General features: G+C 30.9%; 1 protein-coding gene across 5 annotated transcripts; it reads left to right on the forward strand.

The window, feature by feature from the left end:
* Positions 1-698: 698 nt before the first annotated feature.
* On the forward strand, positions 699-19,930 carry LOC123694399 (cysteine and histidine-rich protein 1-like). 5 transcript variants are annotated; one of them, XR_006751804.1, is made up of 8 exons: positions 10,745-10,975; positions 13,386-13,552; positions 16,324-16,492; positions 17,510-17,713; positions 18,059-18,164; positions 18,397-18,521; positions 19,143-19,360; positions 19,568-19,930. XR_006751804.1 is itself a non-coding variant. In XM_045639824.1 (7 exons), the coding sequence occupies exons 2-7, from the start codon at positions 13,466-13,468 to the stop codon at positions 19,247-19,249; spliced, it is 798 nt and encodes a 265-aa protein (XP_045495780.1). In that variant the 5' UTR covers positions 699-820; positions 13,384-13,465; the 3' UTR covers positions 19,250-19,930. The 5 variants fall into 5 exon arrangements, 4 of the variants coding, with proteins under 4 accessions (XP_045495780.1, XP_045495779.1, XP_045495778.1 ...); XM_045639824.1 differs by lacking the exon at positions 10,745-10,975 and adding an exon at positions 699-820 and having other exon boundaries at positions 13,384-13,552; positions 19,143-19,930; XM_045639823.1 differs by lacking the exon at positions 10,745-10,975 and adding an exon at positions 10,624-10,641 and having other exon boundaries at positions 19,143-19,930.
* The last annotated feature ends 1,412 nt before the right edge of the window (positions 19,931-21,342 follow it).

Here is a 21,342-nt window from a genome sequence, read left to right on the forward strand (position 1 = left end):
CGTGGAAACAAAATATTGACAACATAAAGTTTTATCAGCCGGTTGCATAACATTGTGTTTATGATAGATAGCTTGTGATATATACACAATAATGTATTGTAATTTACTATCACCAGAGATTCCTAAGTTCAAAATAACAATGTTTACAAAACATTAAGATATTGAGTTATTGTGATACGTTTATGAAAACTTCCACTTTATATTGCATAGCAAATTTCTCATCGAGCTTTGTTTGTTTATAAAAATCAGATTAAAAAAATTGTAGTGATTAAAAATTAAGTAAAAAACAGAATACTATTTATGATGAATCAATATCTTCTTTCACCGAATTTTACAGTCAGAAGTGGTCATCCTTTCGTATTAAGCAATGTTCCTTTTTTTCTCTTTCTATTTACTAGGTTGGTAGTAATAATTTAATATTGTGAATTTAAATCAGATATATTTTACATGTAAGTAGTCGTAGTATATTCCATGCCAGACAATTATTGATCAACATACTACCTATAAAATATGGGTCACATTAATAGTACACAATAATGAATAATATTCAGCACTTTATTACGCATACGATTTATGTATGACAAGACTTACATCTCTCTTAATTTATAGTTCATAATATCTAGGCCTAGGTATTTTCCAAGAATAGATAGTAACAAGAATTGTTGAACAAAACATCCTGTATGTTTAAGGAAAATTACAGTTTAGTTTAGTCGGTAGGTCCACTCCCTATGGTTCATCTGTAGGAAGTGGGAGTCCGACATAACCTACGGCCTCTTCCCCGAAGGCCGTGGGTATGCAAGAGCATTCTCCACTATAAAAAGGTACCTCATTATTATTCAGATTAAACGAAAGCTTTTCTATAATGCTCTGGCTCTTTTTAGTAATTATAGGATATATTTTTCCTGATATTTAAGACCATGTTCATTAAACCTTTTGAAATTAATAAATATATGTATTATGTATTTGTATTGTTACTTGTAGTTTTGCCAAAGAGTGCGGTAAAAAGTTGAACTATTCAAACCGGAAATAAGTACTTCTTAATTTTTTTAAACAAGAATAGTGAATAAAAACAACTTTTTGGCAAGGTTATTAAGGACATGAAAGCAAACAAGTATGTAATATATTTATTTTTGATGAAATACAAATTATAATGTATTCATATTGCGAATATCAACTTGACATAATAACCTAATTACAATTCGCGAAGTATCTTATTATCTCTCTACATAGATTTATATTCAATATTATACGTGTAAACTACATTTATGTAACTGTTTTATTACTCGTATATTATGACTGTCTAGCTTATAAAGGTCGAATATTAGCGCCAGGGTTTTTGGGTATTGTTAGTGGTTAGGTATTTTTATGTGAAATTCCATAGCAAGACCCTAAGTTGTGAATTCTTCCTATGTTATGGCCAGGATCAATGAAATATTCGTTTAACATTATATGGTGGTTTGTCCACATTAAATGACTAACCACCACTAATTTACCGTTTTTACTAAAGGTTATATTACATATTCAAGGTATGGAAACAATATCATATTTTTTCTTATTTTTTTGTGGTAGAGCAAGCAGAGATCTACTCTTTTGTTTATGAAAGTGGTCACCAGGGGCCATAACTCGCACTGGAGCCACAAAATACAACTGAGTGATTTAAATCTCTACAACGTGTCATCTCTTGTCACGCTGTAGATATAAAATGCAGACCCAGTTAAAACACCTGCATAACTAGCAGTGCAGCATCAAAACAATTGAGTGATCAGTGATATGTCATCTCTCATCACGTTGTAGTGATAAAATACAGCCACAGTCACCACACCTATTTGTTCTATCCCAAATTGTCTGCTTACCAGCAGTAATTAATTGCAACCACTGTAACTAGCAATGTAGCATAAAATGAAACTGAGTGATATGTCATCTCCGCTGTCACGCTCTTGCGATGAACACCGTTACACAGGGGTATTGTATTTTATCAAATTTTTCACTCACGCACGCACGCAGTGACGATTACTATTTCACAAATGACAAAACCTACCAGGTAGCATAATTAATTACACCCACTGTAACTGGTAGTGTAGCATCAAAATACAACTGAGTGATATGTCATCTCTTGTCACGCTGGATCGATGCAATACAGCCCGCGTGATACGACACCTGCACAGTTTCACTAATAACGTATAATAAACGTTTAGGGTGATATGAGGTGTCACCGTATGCCAGTATTTACGGAGTTAACATAGCTATATTTCATTTTAAAACTACGTTTATACATGAGTTATCAACTACGATTGACTGTTTTTGTATTGTTTTCGAGAAATGCGCGAGTAATATACGAAGAACTACTATTACTCGTGATACATTATTTGTATAACTGATATTAATTTTACATTACACTTTTTTACTCTGTTAGATATTTAAGAAAATGTTTAATTATAGGTTTTAAAATCTGTGATCGTTAGTGTTATTATACAATTAACATACCTCTAGTTTACGCTTTATATATTTTAATTAAATAATAATTTCTTAAGCACACTATCAAAGCGCAACAGATTCAGAGTCAAGTTTTGTCACGTTGTCGAGATTAAATTAATTTCTGGCAATACAATGCTTGCAGGTGTTGCCTAATAGCGTATAATAAACTGTATATAGAAGATTTTAATATAAGCGAAGTCATTTATTCGCAAATAACTTGTTTTTATGCCGTCTGAGATAAATATTCCAGTGTTTGTTTACAATTGAGCTTGTCTGACTTCGTCCCAAATTAAGACAAGTGCAAAGTTTATTGAATAAATACGTTAAATAAATGAAGCTCAATTCATAACTAAAAGCAGAAAATAAAATCAACAGCAATAAATTAATTACGGACAATCTCAGGATATATTGGATTGAACTGAAAAAAATTCGTTAGGTAAAATAATTATTGACGAAGTTAAACGCGTGTTAGCAAGGAAACTTAATCAAATTGTATATTATAAGTCGTGTAGAAACAAACAACGCTACATAACTTGTTTATGTTGATATATTATAGTTATACTAGAGGTCCGCCCCGGCTTCGCCCGTGGTACATTTTTCGCAATAAAAGGTAGCCTATGTCCTTTCTCGGGTATCAAAATATCTCCATACCAAATTTCATGCAAATTGATTCAGTAGTTTAGGCGTGATTGAGTAACAGACAGAGTTACTTTCGCATTTATAATAATAATAATAAATAATAAAATATCTTTATTTCACAACTTCAATACAAAATATAGACAAAAACGATGGTCCCGTACTAGACTATTGTCTGTATTACGGGTACCGATGACCTTCCAGTGTTACAGTTGAGAAATATTGACGTAATTTAACAGAGATCCAAAAAATAAAAATAAAATAAAAAACAATATTAGTATGGATTATTTCGGGTTTACCCCCTGTGCCATTGATAATACACTATAGACTAACCTAGATCGAAAGTCGAGGAAAACAAACAGCGTTATACACATTGAATAATATGGTCAATGTATTTTCGTGGATGTATTGCACCGGTAAACGGGTTAATCAACCTTAGATGCGGTCAATATATTTTAACTAAGCGTTAAGCTAAAGGCTTTGCAATTCACAGTACGTATAAAAAGGCTGATAATGTCTTTGTTATGCATCGAGCAAAACGGGAGCATTTATCCGGAATCAGTCACAATAAATTTGTGAATGAATGTACCTAAGCTACGGGTGAATTCAAAGCGTTGTGATTTGGTTAAATAAATAATGTCACTTAATTTCGTTCTACGATTTTAATATTTTGTTAAACTAAAATTACGATAAGCTCATTAACAAAGTTATCATCAAATCATCTATACGAGGAAACCTTTCCTAAACTTTTATCTTTTAAATATTACATTCAGGTGTAAACTGTAAACAAGAAAGGATAAAAACCAATACAGAAACATTTTCCTTTATACCAAAGCAAATCCGTCTTCACGTAGACGGGTGTTGTCGTTATCGTTAAGAAAACATGGACGTGCCAAAGAAAAATAAATGTCTTGCTTGCACCTGTACTATCAACACGAAGCCATTCGAGCTATTTTTCTTACCAATAAGTATTCTTTGTTACTAGAAATCTATGTGAATAAACAAAATTTTATTTCCCCTCTACTTGTATAATGCAGAACGGTGTAGACAGATCGATTATATATTGAATATTGTTGAAATTTATAGAAACTATGGTTAAATTAAGAGTTCTAAGCATCTAAACTAATTTACCACTTTTAATAAACTTCAGCCACTTTAGATAAATCTTAAACGCAATTAATAAAACGTTTTATTTTATCGCTTATCACAATGAGAATAATGTTTTCTAAGAGTTTTGTTTTGCGGTTAAACTTTATTTGTAATAGGTACACTTTCATTGGTTTGAGGTCTGATTATTAAATTTGAAATTCAAATTCAAATTCAAATTATATTTATTTGCAAGAATGTAGTTACAAATTATAGATGTTTTCATTACAATATTATGTGGCTAATACATTCTACCCATTTATTGGGTGTGCAAATATTAAAAAAGAAAGTTGATTAGTTTAATTATTTAAATGTACACACAATTCAATTTTCACAATTACGCGAACGCACTACGATTTACACGATTATATCACTACACACTTCACTTATCACACACAATTCAGTTTACACTACTTCAAAGTCATAAATTCTTCAATGTCATAAAATTGTTTTACCATTAACCAGTTCGTCAGTTTATTTTTGAAAAGATTTACTGGTAGTTCCTTGAAATTGTCCGGTATTTTATTATATATTTTAATAGCCATAAATGTTACACTGTTTTTAGCTTTGTTGATTCTACACGTTGGGAAATGTAATTTGTTTTGGTATCTTGTCAACATATGCGAATTTACTTCTCCTTTCTTCTTAAAGTATTCCGGGTGATATTTTACAAATAAACATACTTCTCTTATGTACATGCAAGTTAAAGTAAGGATCCGTAATTTACTAAACAGAGGTCTACAACTGTCTCTTTGGTTCAAACCGCACAGAGCTCTGATACATTTTTTTTGTGAGACAAATACCTTCCGCACATCACAAGATTGTCCCCAAAGAATGATTCCATATGAAAGTACAGAGGAAACGTAGGCATGATAAGCATTTATTGCTGCATTCATAGAAACAGTATCTCTTAGACGCCGTAATACGTAAACGAAACGATTAATTCTGTCACAAACGTAATCAATGTGTTTGTTCCATTTTAGACCTTCATCCAACAAAACACCCAAGAATTTATGATGATCTACTTGTTCTATTACTTGGTTATCACACTTTATATTTAGGTTTATTTTGGAGCAATTCTTAGTATAAAATTGAATTATTTTTGTTTTTAATAAGTTAATTTTAAGATTGTTGTCTTCTAACCATTTTACAATATTTTTAACTGCTTCATTTATATCTCTCTCGTACGTTTCCTTTTCAGTACATTTAACAATTAGGGTAGTGTCGTCTGCGAATAAAACTGATTTGTGTTTCACTGATTTCGGTAGGTCATTAATATACAAGAGAAATAAAAACGGGCCGAGCACACTTCCTTGTGGTACACCTGATCTATTAGTTTTTTTTACTGATCTATATACGTTTCTTGATTGATTTACTATTTGTTGTACTTCCACATACTGATCTCTATCCTTTAAATACTAGCAATCCATTCTTTGGCAATTCCTCTTATACCATATTTATCTAACTTAAGCAAGAGTAATTCATGGTCTACAAAATCAAATGCCTTGCTCATATCTAAAAATATAGCGCTTACGGGTTTTTTTTCGATGAAGGCTTGAATTATTTCTTTCACCATATCAAAGCATGCTAATGAAGTGGAACTATTTTTCCTAAATCCAAACTGTTCTTTACATAAGATCTTGTTTCTATCAATATAATTTCTAATTCTTTCTAAGATTACTTTTTCAAATATTTTAGATATCACTGGTATTAACGCTATCGGTCTGTAATTTTTAATATCTTTTGGATCGTCTTTTTTAAATAATGGTTTTATCACTGATGTTTTTAGCGCGTGTGGAAAAGTTCCCTGTTCCATCGATAAATTTACAAGAAAAGACAACGGTTCGCAAATATGGTTACTGCAGGATTTTAATATTTTTGTACTTATTCCATCTGTTCCTACTGAATTAGTGTTATTAAGTGATTTTATTATTTTACAAATTTCGATACTGTTTGTAGGTGTTAAGAAAATAGTATTGCAACTTTCTGTAGTCAAAGTCTTTTTTATGGCATTTACATCAAAATTAAATTTCGTTTGATTTGTGATGTCCATAAAAAAATTATTAAACTGTTCGCAAATTTCATTCATTGAGTTGTATATTTTATTATTAACTACAATCTCTTCAATTTCTGTAATATTAGTTTCGTCATTAATATTATTAGATATCATTTGCCATAAAGCTTTGTTCTTATTTTTTGCCAATTTAATAAATTTTTCACTTTGAATTTGTTTTGACTTAAGAATGCACCTTTTTAGTATATTTTTATATTTCACATAATGATTCCAACTATGAGTATACATTTTTTTAATATATATATTTTTAAGATAAAGTTGTCGCTTTCTTATACAACATTTCTTCAATCCTTTTGTTATCCAGTTAAGATTAGATTTTCCTGTACTTCTCTTTATCTTAATAATAGGAAAACAGAGATCATAAAACAGTTTGAATAACTCATAAAAAGCATTAAAGCATTCATTTAAATTATTAAATTCATGTGTTTCGGAGAAGCTTAATGATGACATACATTCACAAAATTTACGAATATTCTCATTACAGTAGTCTCTTTTTGTCTCAAACCAGGATACGTTTGTTTTGCGCTTTGTCATACTAACTTTTAATATCTGTGCCGTTTCATGGTCTGACAAACCGAGGTGTAGTACTTCTGTGTTCACATTTCTTTTTATATTTGTTGCTATTTGGTCTATGCATGCATTTTTCCTAGTAGGTGTTTTTATTAAGCATTCAATATTAAAGTTCTGTAGTAAAGTAATGAGTTCATCTGAAAACTTAGTCTTTTTAAGAATATCAATATTCCAATCTCCACATAATATTATTTTTTTATTTTTAAATCCAATCCTTTGTAATATATCATGATTTTAATAAGTAAATGTTTATTGGTTTGAGGTCTGATTATGTGATAAATCAAACAAAAACACATTCTATTTGCATTCCTTGAATACATATGAACAGGATTTATTTAATGACTTGGCAACAAAATATTTTACTGTATTATAATAAGAAAATGAACAAATAATATGATAATTATTCACGTCAGCTCAATTTACAATAATAAGTATTTATACAAATATATCGGCTAAGGGTATGTTTGTCTATCAAATCTACTAGACGCTACTCTGGCACGTACCGAGCTGGTAAATATTTGCATCTATTGTATAAGCTTTCCACATTTATAAACTTGAAATGTATTTTATAATACATACTCGGGATATAATGTATTTCAAACTCAAACATTTATTTATTCAACACAAGTTTTACAAGAAGGTGTACGTAAAGGGTTCGAAACTCATTTTCTACGACCTGGATTTGTGTAAAGCTAAAATTAGGTATTATTATTTAATTTTGCGTTTATATATAACTAACCAACAGATATAAATTAAAAAGAGGACGTATGTATTAAGTTGTTTGTTACGATAAAGCTGATTTTTAATATTCAAATTATAAAATCATTGCTTTTATTAATCTTTAGAACAGTGCTTGCTCTATATATTAATAGGAATGTTTCCAGAATAAAAAAGATTTTAACATACATATTATATTAATATATCTCAATAATGTCGGAAATAAGTTGCATAATCCGCTATAAACAGATAAAATCCTCATTTACGGTTGAAAATTAAACAAAAAACGCGACGCAATCTCCAGCTCTCTAAATAAAAACAATAAAAAGAATCCAACTCATAATCCTCAGTAATAACGGATGGATTAAAACTTTGTGAATGGCCATAGCTGCAAAATACTTAAGCTGGGAAAATTTGCTTTAAAAGTAGCAGACATATGAAAATTGAAGACAGAATGGCCTCATTTAGGTAATTAATTATTTATTACGAAGTATTTCTCAAATGTTCCTCTTCATTTTCACACGTCTAAAACTACCGCTTAAATTTTAGCACGTTCACTGGAAATCCAAGAATTGCAATGAGCGAAAAAATTAAAGAGGAAAGAACGGTAGCGATTTTAATATAACTTTAAATGAAAAACCTAATATCACAGTTTTCTCGTTCCCTAACTTTTAAAAGAACAATTTCTCTACAATAGAATGGCCGCAGGCGAACGACTATGATAAGGTACACATTACAGTCTTCTTATCCAATTGTGTACAGGGATTTCATACAACAACGTAATTTAAATTGCACGCAAAAATAGTCCGTGATAGGAGCATATAAAACACGAAACAGAATGTAGCAATAAACAACTTTTTCGGAATATAATATTACACATGTACCCCGTGTACACACATTAGCATAGCGCCTACTTTTGAATGATAAACGCCTGGCACAGTTCTTGCCTAACATAATGTTGCTGGTCACGATATAAAAATATTTGTTGGTGACATATTTGTTAGGACTTATTTATTATAACGGTGCTTTTGGTATGGTTAGTCTGCGAACTTTTAACGCATTATATTTTGTGAGAAATAATAAAAATATGCTTGCTAAAATATGGAATAAAAATATGGTTACAGAGGTATAATAGGGTAGAAAATTGTATGGAAAACAGTTAAAATCGAAGCTATAATGACGTGGATATTATTCATGAAAAAATGGGGATTCAATGAAAACATGCTTTGAAACAATAACCTCGCTTGAACTGAACATCCATTGTAACGTATCTCGTGATTTACATTACAGCTAATGTATTCATTGAGTTGGAAATTTTTCCACCACGTGCAAAAAGTCATTAAAACTTTTCAGTGCTGCTGTTTATGAATAAACTTTGCACAAAGGTTTAACAAATGTAGAACTTATCGCAACCGAGAGCGGTATTAGGCTCTCCACAAACGCATTCAAATGAAATCGTATTGTGTCGGCCAAACACTTTGAAGTCCGGAATATTTAATATCCTCGACCATATTGACTATCCGCTTTAGATGTCTGAGATGTAAGATGGCTTTATTTGGGCTTATTAATAGAGGTTCGATCGTATAACAAATTCATAACTATATCATACTTATCGAGCTCGTAGCAAAAGTTTACGACTAAAAATACAGTAGAATGAAATTGCGTTTAGTACCTATTATTATTTAAGTCGTTGTGCTTTTATAAGTATCCATTTAGTATAGAAATAAGTATTTTAATTAAAATCTATTTTTGAATGGTAAAAGTGACAAAAATAGAAAAAGATGACAAATGTAGGGAGACCCTTAGACGAAAACCATAACTTTTGGAAACAAACCACAAACTTTTGCTTTGGTTCGTTTTCTTGTTATATAGTTTTTTGTTAAATAAACTTGAAACTTAAATGTGATATTGTAAATGAGTCTGCTTTTGAAAACAAAAAAATATTTCATTCAGTAGCAAGATTCGGTCGAGGCGTAATTGTTTATAATAATAAATATTAACTCGCCTTAATTGAAGCCTGACTTTCCTTAGAGAACCCTAAAAAAAGATAGCCTCTGTCACTAAAAAATAACTTGCTTTATCTAAAACTTTGAAACGTGACTTTTTTTAAACGAATACGTTTTTTCAGATCATTTCTTACCTGAAAAATCATCCCTCCTTCATAATATTAATGTGCATGTAGACAGATATAGCTGTTTCTATAAATTCATTCATTGTTGAAATACCTGGTGGGATCACCCTAAAAATGCCGTCTCTATAAAGGGCAGGGTGAATTTTTATGTACGTGACTTCCTAGCTCAGAATTATAATGAGGGCTCTGTAATCCCGAAACTGATTTATTATCGTCTTCCAAATCCTATAAATAAAGGTACTTTGTGATTTTCCCGTTACATAGCATAATATCCGTAAAAATTCTGCCAAATTTTGTATTTTTTTTTACCCCTAGGTATGGAATTGTGATGTTGGATGGCTGTACCTACCGCTTCTGAAATTCAAGGCGAATTTGTATCGACTTTGCAAGATGGCTCTAAACTCGTTTTCCTGTTCATACAATTATGTATATGCCTATTGTCTTGGTATATCCAAGTTACATTGGGTAAATAAATATCGCATATTGTAATGTCACTTAGTCCAATTATTAGCCTTTCAACCGATATTACGGTAAAACTTCGACAAGAGGAATTTGCGAAATGGGAATAACAATTTTTATTGGAAAAGACTGTCAGGTTCACGCGATAACGTGACGTGAGCAGACGAAGCCGCGGGTGAAATGCTAGTATATATTTGTAAAAGACAACAAATCAAAACCACCGTACCCGACCCTAATTTGATGACTCAAGGTTATACAATAACAATACGTTATCACAATTATCAATAACCGAATGATAATAATCAATTGACGTAAATACACTGCGGAATTATAATCTAATGAGAACGATTTGATTCTGTAACGTCTCAGATAATTCCCCTGTCAATGAAAAGTAAGTGTCCCTCTGAACAGATGTTTCCTGTGTCATAGAAAAGTAAGTCTGAAATATGTAGCTCGTAATTCTGCTTTCAATTTGCGCATAGTTCTAGCAAACAAGATTGTGAACAAAACTAGCGCAGTTGGTCAGTTAGAAGCGTGTAAGCGACCTTGCCGCATTAAATATAGACTGCCGTCAGTTTCTGTCGCCAACAAACCACTAGACTGGTACAATCGCGCTCATACACCGTTTCTTATCACTCAAAATGGATAGATTACGCCGTAATCATCGAACACATACCGGTGGTGTGTTAAACAAGTGCATAATTGGTGTTGTGTGGTAAAGTGTTGTGTAAAAATGTCTTCAGCGTCTTCCACGTCAGGGAGGAAACGTTAGTATGTTTTAGGCGCATTTATGCAGCTTGATTTATGTTTTTGTGTTGACAATTGAGTTTTTGTTGTCTTAATTTTTTATCTTCTAAATTGGTACAAATGTACCCCGCCTTGTTAAAATGTAGAATTAAGATTTGAAAAGATTTTTCGTAGCTATTATTAACTACGAGAATTTTCTATAAAATTGTAAAAGTTACATCGCGTTTTCTAACGCAGTTAGCGCGCCCTCGCATGAAGTGTTAATCGATACTGTAGGAATAATACTGTTACAAAAGTAATCTTTTCAGTAAAATTATATAATTTAATTAATAAATGTGTTATGTTAAATAATACGAATTAACTGTGTCGTTAACTTCTCTGTGTTTGAAAGTACATTCACATCATTAATGACGTCACGAATACTCAGACAATGGTCATTTTGTTGTGATTGAATATAACTATCATACCTTTTTTAAGTATGTATAAGTATTATTTTTTACGTAAAATCGAAATTTTTTTTGACAGCAAATTACAGGGCACTTATTTGTAGACCGAGATATTTTTATGCTCTCTTGAAAATACAAGACTTTTAAATCAGCTTTATAGTTTGAATAAAACATCCTTTTATTAATTGAATGAAATAAAATACTTTAATAATTATACTTGACTGAAGACCGTCAAGGTAATGAGCAATGTAGCCACTTGAAAGATAGACATATAACCCACCTTGAAATTTCCTTGTCAATTCTGCATTTTACGGACTTCATCTGCAACTAATACCTATCCATTTCTTTGCATTTTTATTTAATACGAGAATGCAATAAGAAATGAACCAAAATCGTTCTCATTGGAGTCCTAGTTATTACCAAAGTTGCTGAATATCGTTGCAATTACAGTAAATCCCCGAACACTACTAACGCAACGACTATTTATGGCTATTTTGTAACATATTGCTGCAGTAAAACGATAATATAAATTCCGCGAGGTAATAGTTACCATAGCTAACATATACCAGACCCATTTGAATTTTAATATGAAACTCGTAAATTTGCGCTTCATATAGCGGCAATATGTGAACTACGTTAAACAAAGAACCTTAATTCATACTTACTCATATAACGTTAACAATAACGTTACAAATAGTTCTACAAATTAAATGATACTTATTGTGTATACCATATTACACATTGTTGGCTCTTCCATGATGAATATACGGTTATACCTTCAAGATAGTTCAATAAAACTATGTTTGAAGAACTTAATCCTTACATATAAAGTTTTAGAACAATTTAAAGCAGTTTCGGTGAATAGCAGATGGTCAAGCAGAGTTGTAATATAGGACCACAATTAACTAGTGTTACAAAACAATTTTGTAGGCTAAAATTAAATTCGGATACTTGTACTGAATAACGAATGGTTTGTACGCAAACTGTTTATGGTTAAATATAGAAAGTGTATTTTCATTGTATTGTTTCTTTAGCACATTAGTATAACATTAACATGTTGACGTCTATAACATTAGGAAAATCGTTTATTTGGTTTTGATTATGGCATGCGTTTGTAATGCATAAAAGTATCTACATGCATTGACTCAATACTATATTATTTATTAATCTTTGTTCTATGTTCTCTTGAGCTCTAGATTAAATTAAAGTTCATTTGAAGGAATTAAAAAATTTCAATATTTCAAGTCATTTATTTTCTTACAAAGCGAGCGTATTTACGCTTGATTTAAGGGCAGACTCTTGGCACCCTTACAGGGCTCTTACTTTGAACTATCGAAAATGGGCGCCGTTTATTAAATTCTTATACTTTATTCTCTACTTAAAAATATAATATTCTGTGTGTAAAAATATAATTTCGATACTTATTATTAAACAATTATACATAATATGTTAGATATCATTGACTATTATTTATTCATTTAATAAAATTTACATCTACATGCATATGTCACTTGTTTTCACTCGTCAATCGGTGTGTATTTTCAGTGATTGCGCCTCCGTGTTCGGACGTTGTCTAATCGATTTCCGACCCAACTACCCTCACTCTGTTATTAATCTTATTGGCTGGCTGTAATTCGTTATCAACTACCACAATTATTCAGTTGTATACAATCAAAATACATTTATATTACGTTCGACTTATCCTGTCATTTTTAGCTATAATTGAAACTAGCTTTCAGTTCCCGTTTTCGCTCGCATTTTTTAAAACTTAACAAATTATATAATGATTACATTTATATCCATTTATTCATTCGAGAACCACGCTATCTATTAGTTTAAACAGAATGAAAGTCGCTGCTGTGGTTTTTGAATTTATCGCGGTCAGATAGACTGAAAGGCAGACGCAAAGCTTTGTTGTGGTAATGATATTATATAGAAAATGTTGGCTTTAAGATTTAAGAACTATAAACTAAATTTCTTCCAGTGGTTCTCAGCACCCTGCTAGAGACGGACCACTACGAGAGTCTAATCCAGGACTTGACCTGCACGAAATGCAACAAATACATGAAGCCTCCCATTTACCTGTGTGTGGACGGACACAGTATATGCGGGCCGTGCTATGAGAAGAGCTACCAGTGCCATGTTTGCAAGGTAAAGATTATATGGTATACTAGCTGCGCTTCGCGGTTTCACCCGCGTAGCTCCGCTGCTTTTGGTCTTAGCGTAATGATATAATATAGCCTATAGCCTTACTCGTTAATGGGCTATCTAACACCGAAAGAATTTTTTCAAATCGGACCAGTATAGTTCCTGGCATTAGCGCGTTCAAACAAACAGACTCTTCAGCTTTATAATATTAGTATAGATATGTTAGGTAGACCTATACCTATGTACCTTTATGTAGCTTTGCGCCCTCGGGTTCATTCACCTCATTAAAAGCAAAATACATTAAGTATGTGGTTTTATGTAGAGGGGCATATAGCAAAATACATTATAAATTTATATAGAGGGGCATAGTTTCTGTCCCGTAAGATTTCTACAATAAAAACTTCACATCAAACATGTCATTCATGTCTTTTCTCGAAAAAAAAGATAGTTTGCACTTTTTACCAAATTTTATGCAAATTGGTTCAGTTGTTTTGGCTTGGAAGCGTTACAAACAAAATTACATTGACATTAATTAAAATAACATTAAGTAGAGATACGAGATATGAAATGTGTGTCATAGATACTAAGATTCTCTTATACTAAGTTTGTCACCATACTTACTATTCTCTATGGCGTAACTTTGTACAAGAGAATGATACGTGATAATACAATTTGCACTAATATTCCTTAGACTCTATAATTGCCTAGGGAATGTTTACTGACGTCATAGTCAATTCGAGAATTCCAATCCTAATATAGATGTATTAGGATATATAGATATTGAACAATATTATCATCGCTTATACCTAGATAAGAAATATTTCAAAATATAACAGGAACAAATATTGAAAGCAATATGTTATCAAATATAAACTGATATTTATTTTTCTATTTATTATATCTTTAAGGTTAAGTATTCGTTCAATGACTCACTTATTAAAAAATATATTTTATTATACTAATACGGTCGACTAATTGCATACTAATTGTTATAACATCTATCATAACCATTGTTCATTCATGGAAATAAAGTTAAAAATAAAAACAAATAACCTATAATAAAATCTAATGACATACAAACTTCGAGAACATTTGCATAAATAAGCGAAATTTCGAAACAACAATGCATCAAATCGATTCGTCCCGCTAAAACCAAACAATTATAGTCCGTTTGTCTTGTTTGGCCTACCGTTGTAAACATTGACGTCATAAATAGCCTGACCTAGTAACGGATAATCTGGATATCCTTCAAATTAATACAGAACTTCTAAACATTGGTGCTATAGCCAAATCTAATTTATTTTCTTACATTGATTCGTATGTAGATTCATCATAATATACAGATTACACAAATCACAGATTTGCGCCCGCGGTTTCACCCCCGTAGCTCCGCTCCTGGCCTTAGCGTGAGGATAAATAGCGTATAATCTTCCTCGATAAATGGGCGATCTAGCACCGATTATCTAACTCTGTTATATCTTCATTTATGTTTTATTATATTTTAAGCATTCCTATATAATCTCTTAATATAAAAGGTATAGGTACTCTTCAAAAAGAACTCATTGTAATAGTTATTTTTAGCGGACCATTTTGCGATTGCGCCTTTACTAAAGGTATAGAAATAGATGTGTTTCCATCTACTTGTGGCGTGTATCCCTTCTATCCTCTAATGTATCCCACACTGTTTGTACTGGGAATGGTGGGATATAATGAGTTAAGGGTAAGGCGCGAATTTAAGCTGGTGGCATACTTGGTGGAGGTTTTAAGGGGCAAAGAATACAATCCTGGAATATTACAGAGATTGTATTTTAAGGTTCCAGACGACTATTTAGGAAGAAGAATCTTACCCAATTTACTGTATGTTCCAGTAGCGAGGACTAATCTATTAGCCAAATCCCCTCTTTTTTGTGCATTCCGTACAGTTAATGAAGTACACAATAAAAAAGATGTGTTCTCTTGTACTTTGAGTGATTTTTCAAAGGTGCTCTTATATATTTTATGCTATCGGGAATGTTAATGGTATTGAGATTATAATTGTTAAGTAGTACTTATTTTTAATTTTAATGATGTTGATGTTGATGTTTGATGAGATGAGATTTGTTTTTGTTAATTTATAAAAGAACACTGTCGAATTAGGTTAGAATCCTGTAATGATAGTAAGCTCTATGTGATGTAAATAAATAAATAAAAAATAAAAAATAAATTACTTATCTAATTCACTATTGATTCGCTATATTAATAAGCTTTCTGTACTTGCCATACAACGTGACCATCTCACTATATTTATTATGTTTAATAATATCTTATTTCGTGAACAAAAGCGAAGCGAGGGCGGTTCGCCAATAATAGATATTCTAATAACAATTCTATTATCCTACAACATACTATGAAACAATATAATTTTAAAATATTGGAAGCCAATTTGTTATCACTTACATAGAATAAAATAAATTTGTAACTTACTCCGATCTTTAAAACAACGCAACGAATTAATGAAGATTTTTGAATAGATAGAGCGGTTCGTTAATATTTTTATTTATATGATGTAGGCATATAAAAAAATATTTTTTGTTTTTTCAAAAAATATTACCTGCAAATACATCACATAACTTGCAGAATCCACTGTGTTGTGGGACTCAATCTCTTTCATCGCTACCTACATACACCACGTATAATTACGCACCTATGCAAAGCCGGGGCGGATTGCTAGTATTATTATATACTATATAGTAATCCTTATATTAATGAAACCTATTTATACATTTATTTTCCAGAAAGAGTTCGCCCTGATCCGACCGAAAGTTCTGGAGTCTTTAGCGAACAAAGTTCTCTTCCCGTGTACTAATGAAGGCTGCCCGAAACACGCAACTCTTACGATACTCGAGAAACATGTAGCACATTGCCAATACCGTATTATTAATTGTTTTATGGCTAGAGTTTATGGTAAGTAAATATTTTATTAAACTCTAGAATATAATAGGTACATATAAAATTAATCATCATTTCATCATTTTAGGCACATGTTAAAGCATGCACTTGTTATAATTAATTTTTATGTATTGTACTATACAGTTTAAATCCATCAAAGATTTATAAATAATAATGGCATACCGGGAATTATAATATTACCTATTTCTCCCAGATCTATCCCAGAATATCAATTCTAAGAAAACTAATAAAAATAAAAATAAATAAGCAGGTCAAATAATCTAATCTACAACTAAATAAATCATTGCATTACTGATTTCATAACAAAATTACTTATTTTATCCCACGTAGGTACACGAATTATCTTCTAGTAATAATAACCTCTAATCGATATTCGTATATATCAAGATAGTAGATATATCTAAGAAACAATTAGATAAGATATACGAATATTTCAAACAATACTGTACATAATATATTTCATTACATAAATATAGTTTTCTTTTAGTTACTACTTACTTACGCCTCTGCATCTCTGGAGGTTATTAATCTTAATAATAAATCTACCAAATCTTTGGCATTTACCTGTTATTTATTCTTTTTTTGTGATAATTAGGGACAAACAAATTTATTATCGTGCCGATATTGCAAGAAGGCTCAACCTATCTTGATCCGTGTTGGACATTTTCCATTTGCTAAAATAATAATATAATATAGTTGTCTATAAAATTTAAATGAAAAATATAAATTCTAGTTATAAAAACAAACTTCACTTTATCAGTGCTAAGCTCTATAATAATATTCAAAAAACAATTTATAATAGCAATTTTTTTTATAATTCTTGAGTTTACGATATGATTAACAAATTACGATAACTCTCTTATTTCTAAGTATTAAAAACTGTCAAACTTAGCACACCTTTCATTATTCTTTATGTGCACGCATTTTGAAAACATGTCTCTATTTAGATTTAATATTTCATAACGTAAAAATAATATGAATAATTAGACTGATATAATTTTTTTATTGTAGAAGGCGAATGTAATTGGGAAGGCCGCGCCGGCGAGTGGATGGACCATTGTTTTGCAGAACATAAGAAAAGGGTGACTGAACTTCCCTTCATTACCGTCAAAGATCAATGGAATGCGAAACGTACAGAGCCCGTACTTAACTACTTCTTGCTAAGATGCTATGAAAAGATTTTTAACGTATACCAAATATACGATAAAAAAGGAGGTAACACATAAAAAAAAATCTTTATTTCACCTTTGTACCAAAATCTATATAAAAAAATCAGTTCAGTACCTGCTATTTATTATTCAAGTATACGGCTGGACCGTTTTTTATGGTCTCTGATTTGTTGAATTTGTCTCTGACCTAAATAGGAAAGTTAGGTAGATACTATTACATCGAAAAATTATTTATAAAGAAATTCATTAGTTTGTCTAAATGATATTTTACTCTGGAATAAGAACATCATCTTTTAGTAGGTAATTTTTAAAGTTAGAAATGTTTTATACTTATTTATTCATAATGTATTGAATAAAAATAAAAATAAATTGAATAAAAATTTAATTTCAGGCCGTATGATGTGGACCGTGCTCGTTAATGATGAGCAAGCTGAGAAATTCTACTTCGAGGTCGACATATTCCTTCCCAATCTTCCAAGCAAAAGGATCGTCTATAGGTAAACAAAAAAAAATATTAAGAAAAAATATAAGAAGCTCATGAAATCAAGACAACAAATTTATGGCTTAAACGTCCTTTGTAAATGATATCTTATCTTTGGAAAAGTTTGTTAAAATTTCGGAATCATTTCCTTAGACTTTTAAGGATTCCGTTGGAGAATGGCCAAATTATTTCGGGTCTATCGCGATAAGCCGTCTAACGTATTTTAATTACATTAAATTTTGTTTCAGGCGTCCTTGTAAATGCGAGAAAGACGCTGATTTTCTGGAGCACACGCAAAATGTTTACATTCCTGTCGAAAACATTTTCTCCATGTTGGATGAGAACGAATCGATAAATTTCACTGTACGGATTGGTGAGTGGATTTAGGCAACAAATATTTACGCAAATTATAACCGATTTGTCTTGTTTGTTCAGGGGTATAATTCAGTGAAGCACACATACTAAATCAATAGCCAGGCTTTGTGGCGTACGCCGGTGTGGAGTATTAATACGATTAACTCTTCATCTATCTAGCTTTTCTATCCAATAACAAAACAATGCGTGAATCGGAATGGAATATATTCCGATTTTGTTCCAAATACTCGCACATAGACAGTAGACATATTGACTTAGCAAATTTTTGAAAGCAGAATAACTAAATACGATAAATCCTGACTCCAATGTAATATTACCCATTCATAGGTTTTATAAGGTTCCTTAAATAATAATGTTTTACTATAAGTTTATGCAAATATACTGCAAAATTTCTGTAATATTGGAAGTAAAGAAAACAATGAAAATACAGAATTTCCAAGTACTTGTTGTTGATAAAAAATAATAATTAGTAAACGTACCTATTTCAATTATTTATACGATTGGAAGTATCTGTTCGAAATTCTTAGAAGTAAGCTTAGTACGCACCGGTAGAATAAAAATATACTTCTGTTACCAATAAATTTATTGAATGTATTCGATAAAGTACAATATTTTTCAGGTGAAGTTGAGAACTTGCCGCTTCTGGACACTCCAACAGGTAGTGAGAGCCGTATACTGCTGAATAGCGAAGACGATTATAAAATCGACCACTTAGACGGACATTAGAAAACCTTATAAGTATTAAGGCCACATTTGTATGGCACATTACATCTTGTATTAGTTGCATAAAACGTACTTCGTATTGCATTCCTAGTTGTCAATCTTGTTATACTTATATGGAGATTTCAGTATGAACATTTAACTTGTAACAAGAAAATATGACATTGAATGACGCCTGTATGTTTTTTTATCTCTTTCTGTGGGGGTGACCAATTAGGTGTGAAAGGGATAAAAAGCATACAGGCTTCATTCAATGTCATATTTTCTTGTTACAAGTTAAATGTTCATACTGAAATCTCCAGTGTATTAGATATAAGCTTCTTGCTTATAATATTATCATTGGGTTTCATTATCTTTCTTGTGGTAGTTAAATATAATAAGATTAATTTTCTGACAACTGTAAGAGTAAATTGCACAGTGTTGTATAAATTAATCTAGCGAAGTACTAATATGCCATGGAGTTATTGAAATATAGAGTAGAATTTTATAATTGTTTTATTAAATTTATTGTGTAATAAAATGACAAGACATAGTTTTAAGCCATAGATAATGAAAGTAATTTTACTGTAACACTCCTAAACACCATATTATTGAATTTTAGTATATTCCAATCCTTTTTATCGTATTCACGAAACACATATTTTTTACCATTAAAAAATAACGTTAAATATAATAAGAATTAATTTATTAACATTTTCATTTCTGAATATTGCTGAATGTTTCATATTACAAAATGTCATGTTACTGTGTGTTTTATTATAATTTATAAGTATCCTTGCGTATATTTTCAATAACATGAAATTATGTTTTTCTGGTATATTGATATCAAAACCGGATATATATTGACGTGATTGAGTGATGGACGTAAAACATTATTAGAGAGAAATCAACAACATGCCGCATAAAATAATTTAAAGATTGCTTCATTGGTTCATATCCTCTGAAGATTCAACATAATATTTGTAGATATCAAGTTAAGAAAATTTGCAAATAATTACTTTATGAATAGAGTATTGACTAATGAGCATTAAAATAAATTAAACTAATTAAATTATATGAAACGTATAGAAACAAAAATTTTAAGATTCTTAACGTAAAACTCATTTGCCTTTTTAATTAGCTTTTATAGTGCTATATAATTCTAATACTAGCCAAGTCTATCAATTCTATCTAGGTGTGATTATTGACAAACACCTTACCTGGAATTTACAAACTGATTTAGTAAAGACACGTGTGAGAAAATTAACCTACATTTTTAGAAAACTAAGACTAATTGCAGATATCAAAATGATCAAAATGACTTATTTTGCACTTTGTCAATCTATTTTAAACTACTGTCTCGTCTCTTGGGGTTCCGCAAAAAAATGTCATCTTATAAAAGTTGAGCGCGCGCAAAGAGCAATTCTTAAAACCATATTTAAAAAGAATTTAAGATATCCAACCAAAGAATTGTATCAAGAGGCTGGTATACTAACGGTGCGTCAGCTATACATACTAGCAGTAATTCTAAAATTCCATAAAATAGCTCCAAACACAATTATAACGAACGAACGCACTCGAAGAAATCCTGCATGGAGGAAACATAGCTGTAATATGTCTTTCGGTAGCAAGGCGTTTATATTCATGGGACCTCACTTATACTCCATAATTAACAAAAAACTAAATATCTTTCCTATGACCAAGTTCCGCTGTAAAAAATATGTTACAAATTGGCTATTAAATCTAGACTACTTAGAAACTGAAAATCTCGTTACAATAATATCTTGATTAAAATATAAATTCAAACATTTACCGACTATTAAAATAATCACTCATACAACATCTACACATACACATACACACACACTCATATACACGCACGCCTACACACACGCACATATGCACACTTAATATTTAAATGGCAATTAAACTTTGAAATATTTTTATGTACCTAATACGGCGAAAGAGATTGAGCCCCACAACACAGGGGATCCTAGTGTGGGGTTCAATGCAGCACATGTAACTATATTATGTAACATTTCTTGTAATTATTAAAGAAATTTTTCATTTTCATTTTCATTTTCATTTTCATTTTCATTTTCATTTTTTTTCAATTAGTA

The sequence above is a fragment of the Colias croceus genome, chromosome 9, assembly GCF_905220415.1.
Source record: "Colias croceus chromosome 9, ilColCroc2.1".
Lineage (NCBI taxonomy): Eukaryota > Metazoa > Arthropoda > Insecta > Lepidoptera > Pieridae > Colias > Colias croceus.

Bases quoted from the DNA above. Each gene is read 5' to 3' on its own strand.
- LOC123694399 (XM_045639821.1), top strand. From the start codon at position 10,942: ATGTCTTCAGCGTCTTCCACGTCAGGGAGGAAAC. The intron at 16,493-17,509 runs GTAAGTAAATAT...TTTTTATTGTAG, and splicing joins TTTTATGGCTAGAGTTTATG to AAGGCGAATGTAATTGGGAA. The intron at 17,714-18,058 runs GTAACACATAAA...ATTTAATTTCAG, and splicing joins AATATACGATAAAAAAGGAG to GCCGTATGATGTGGACCGTG.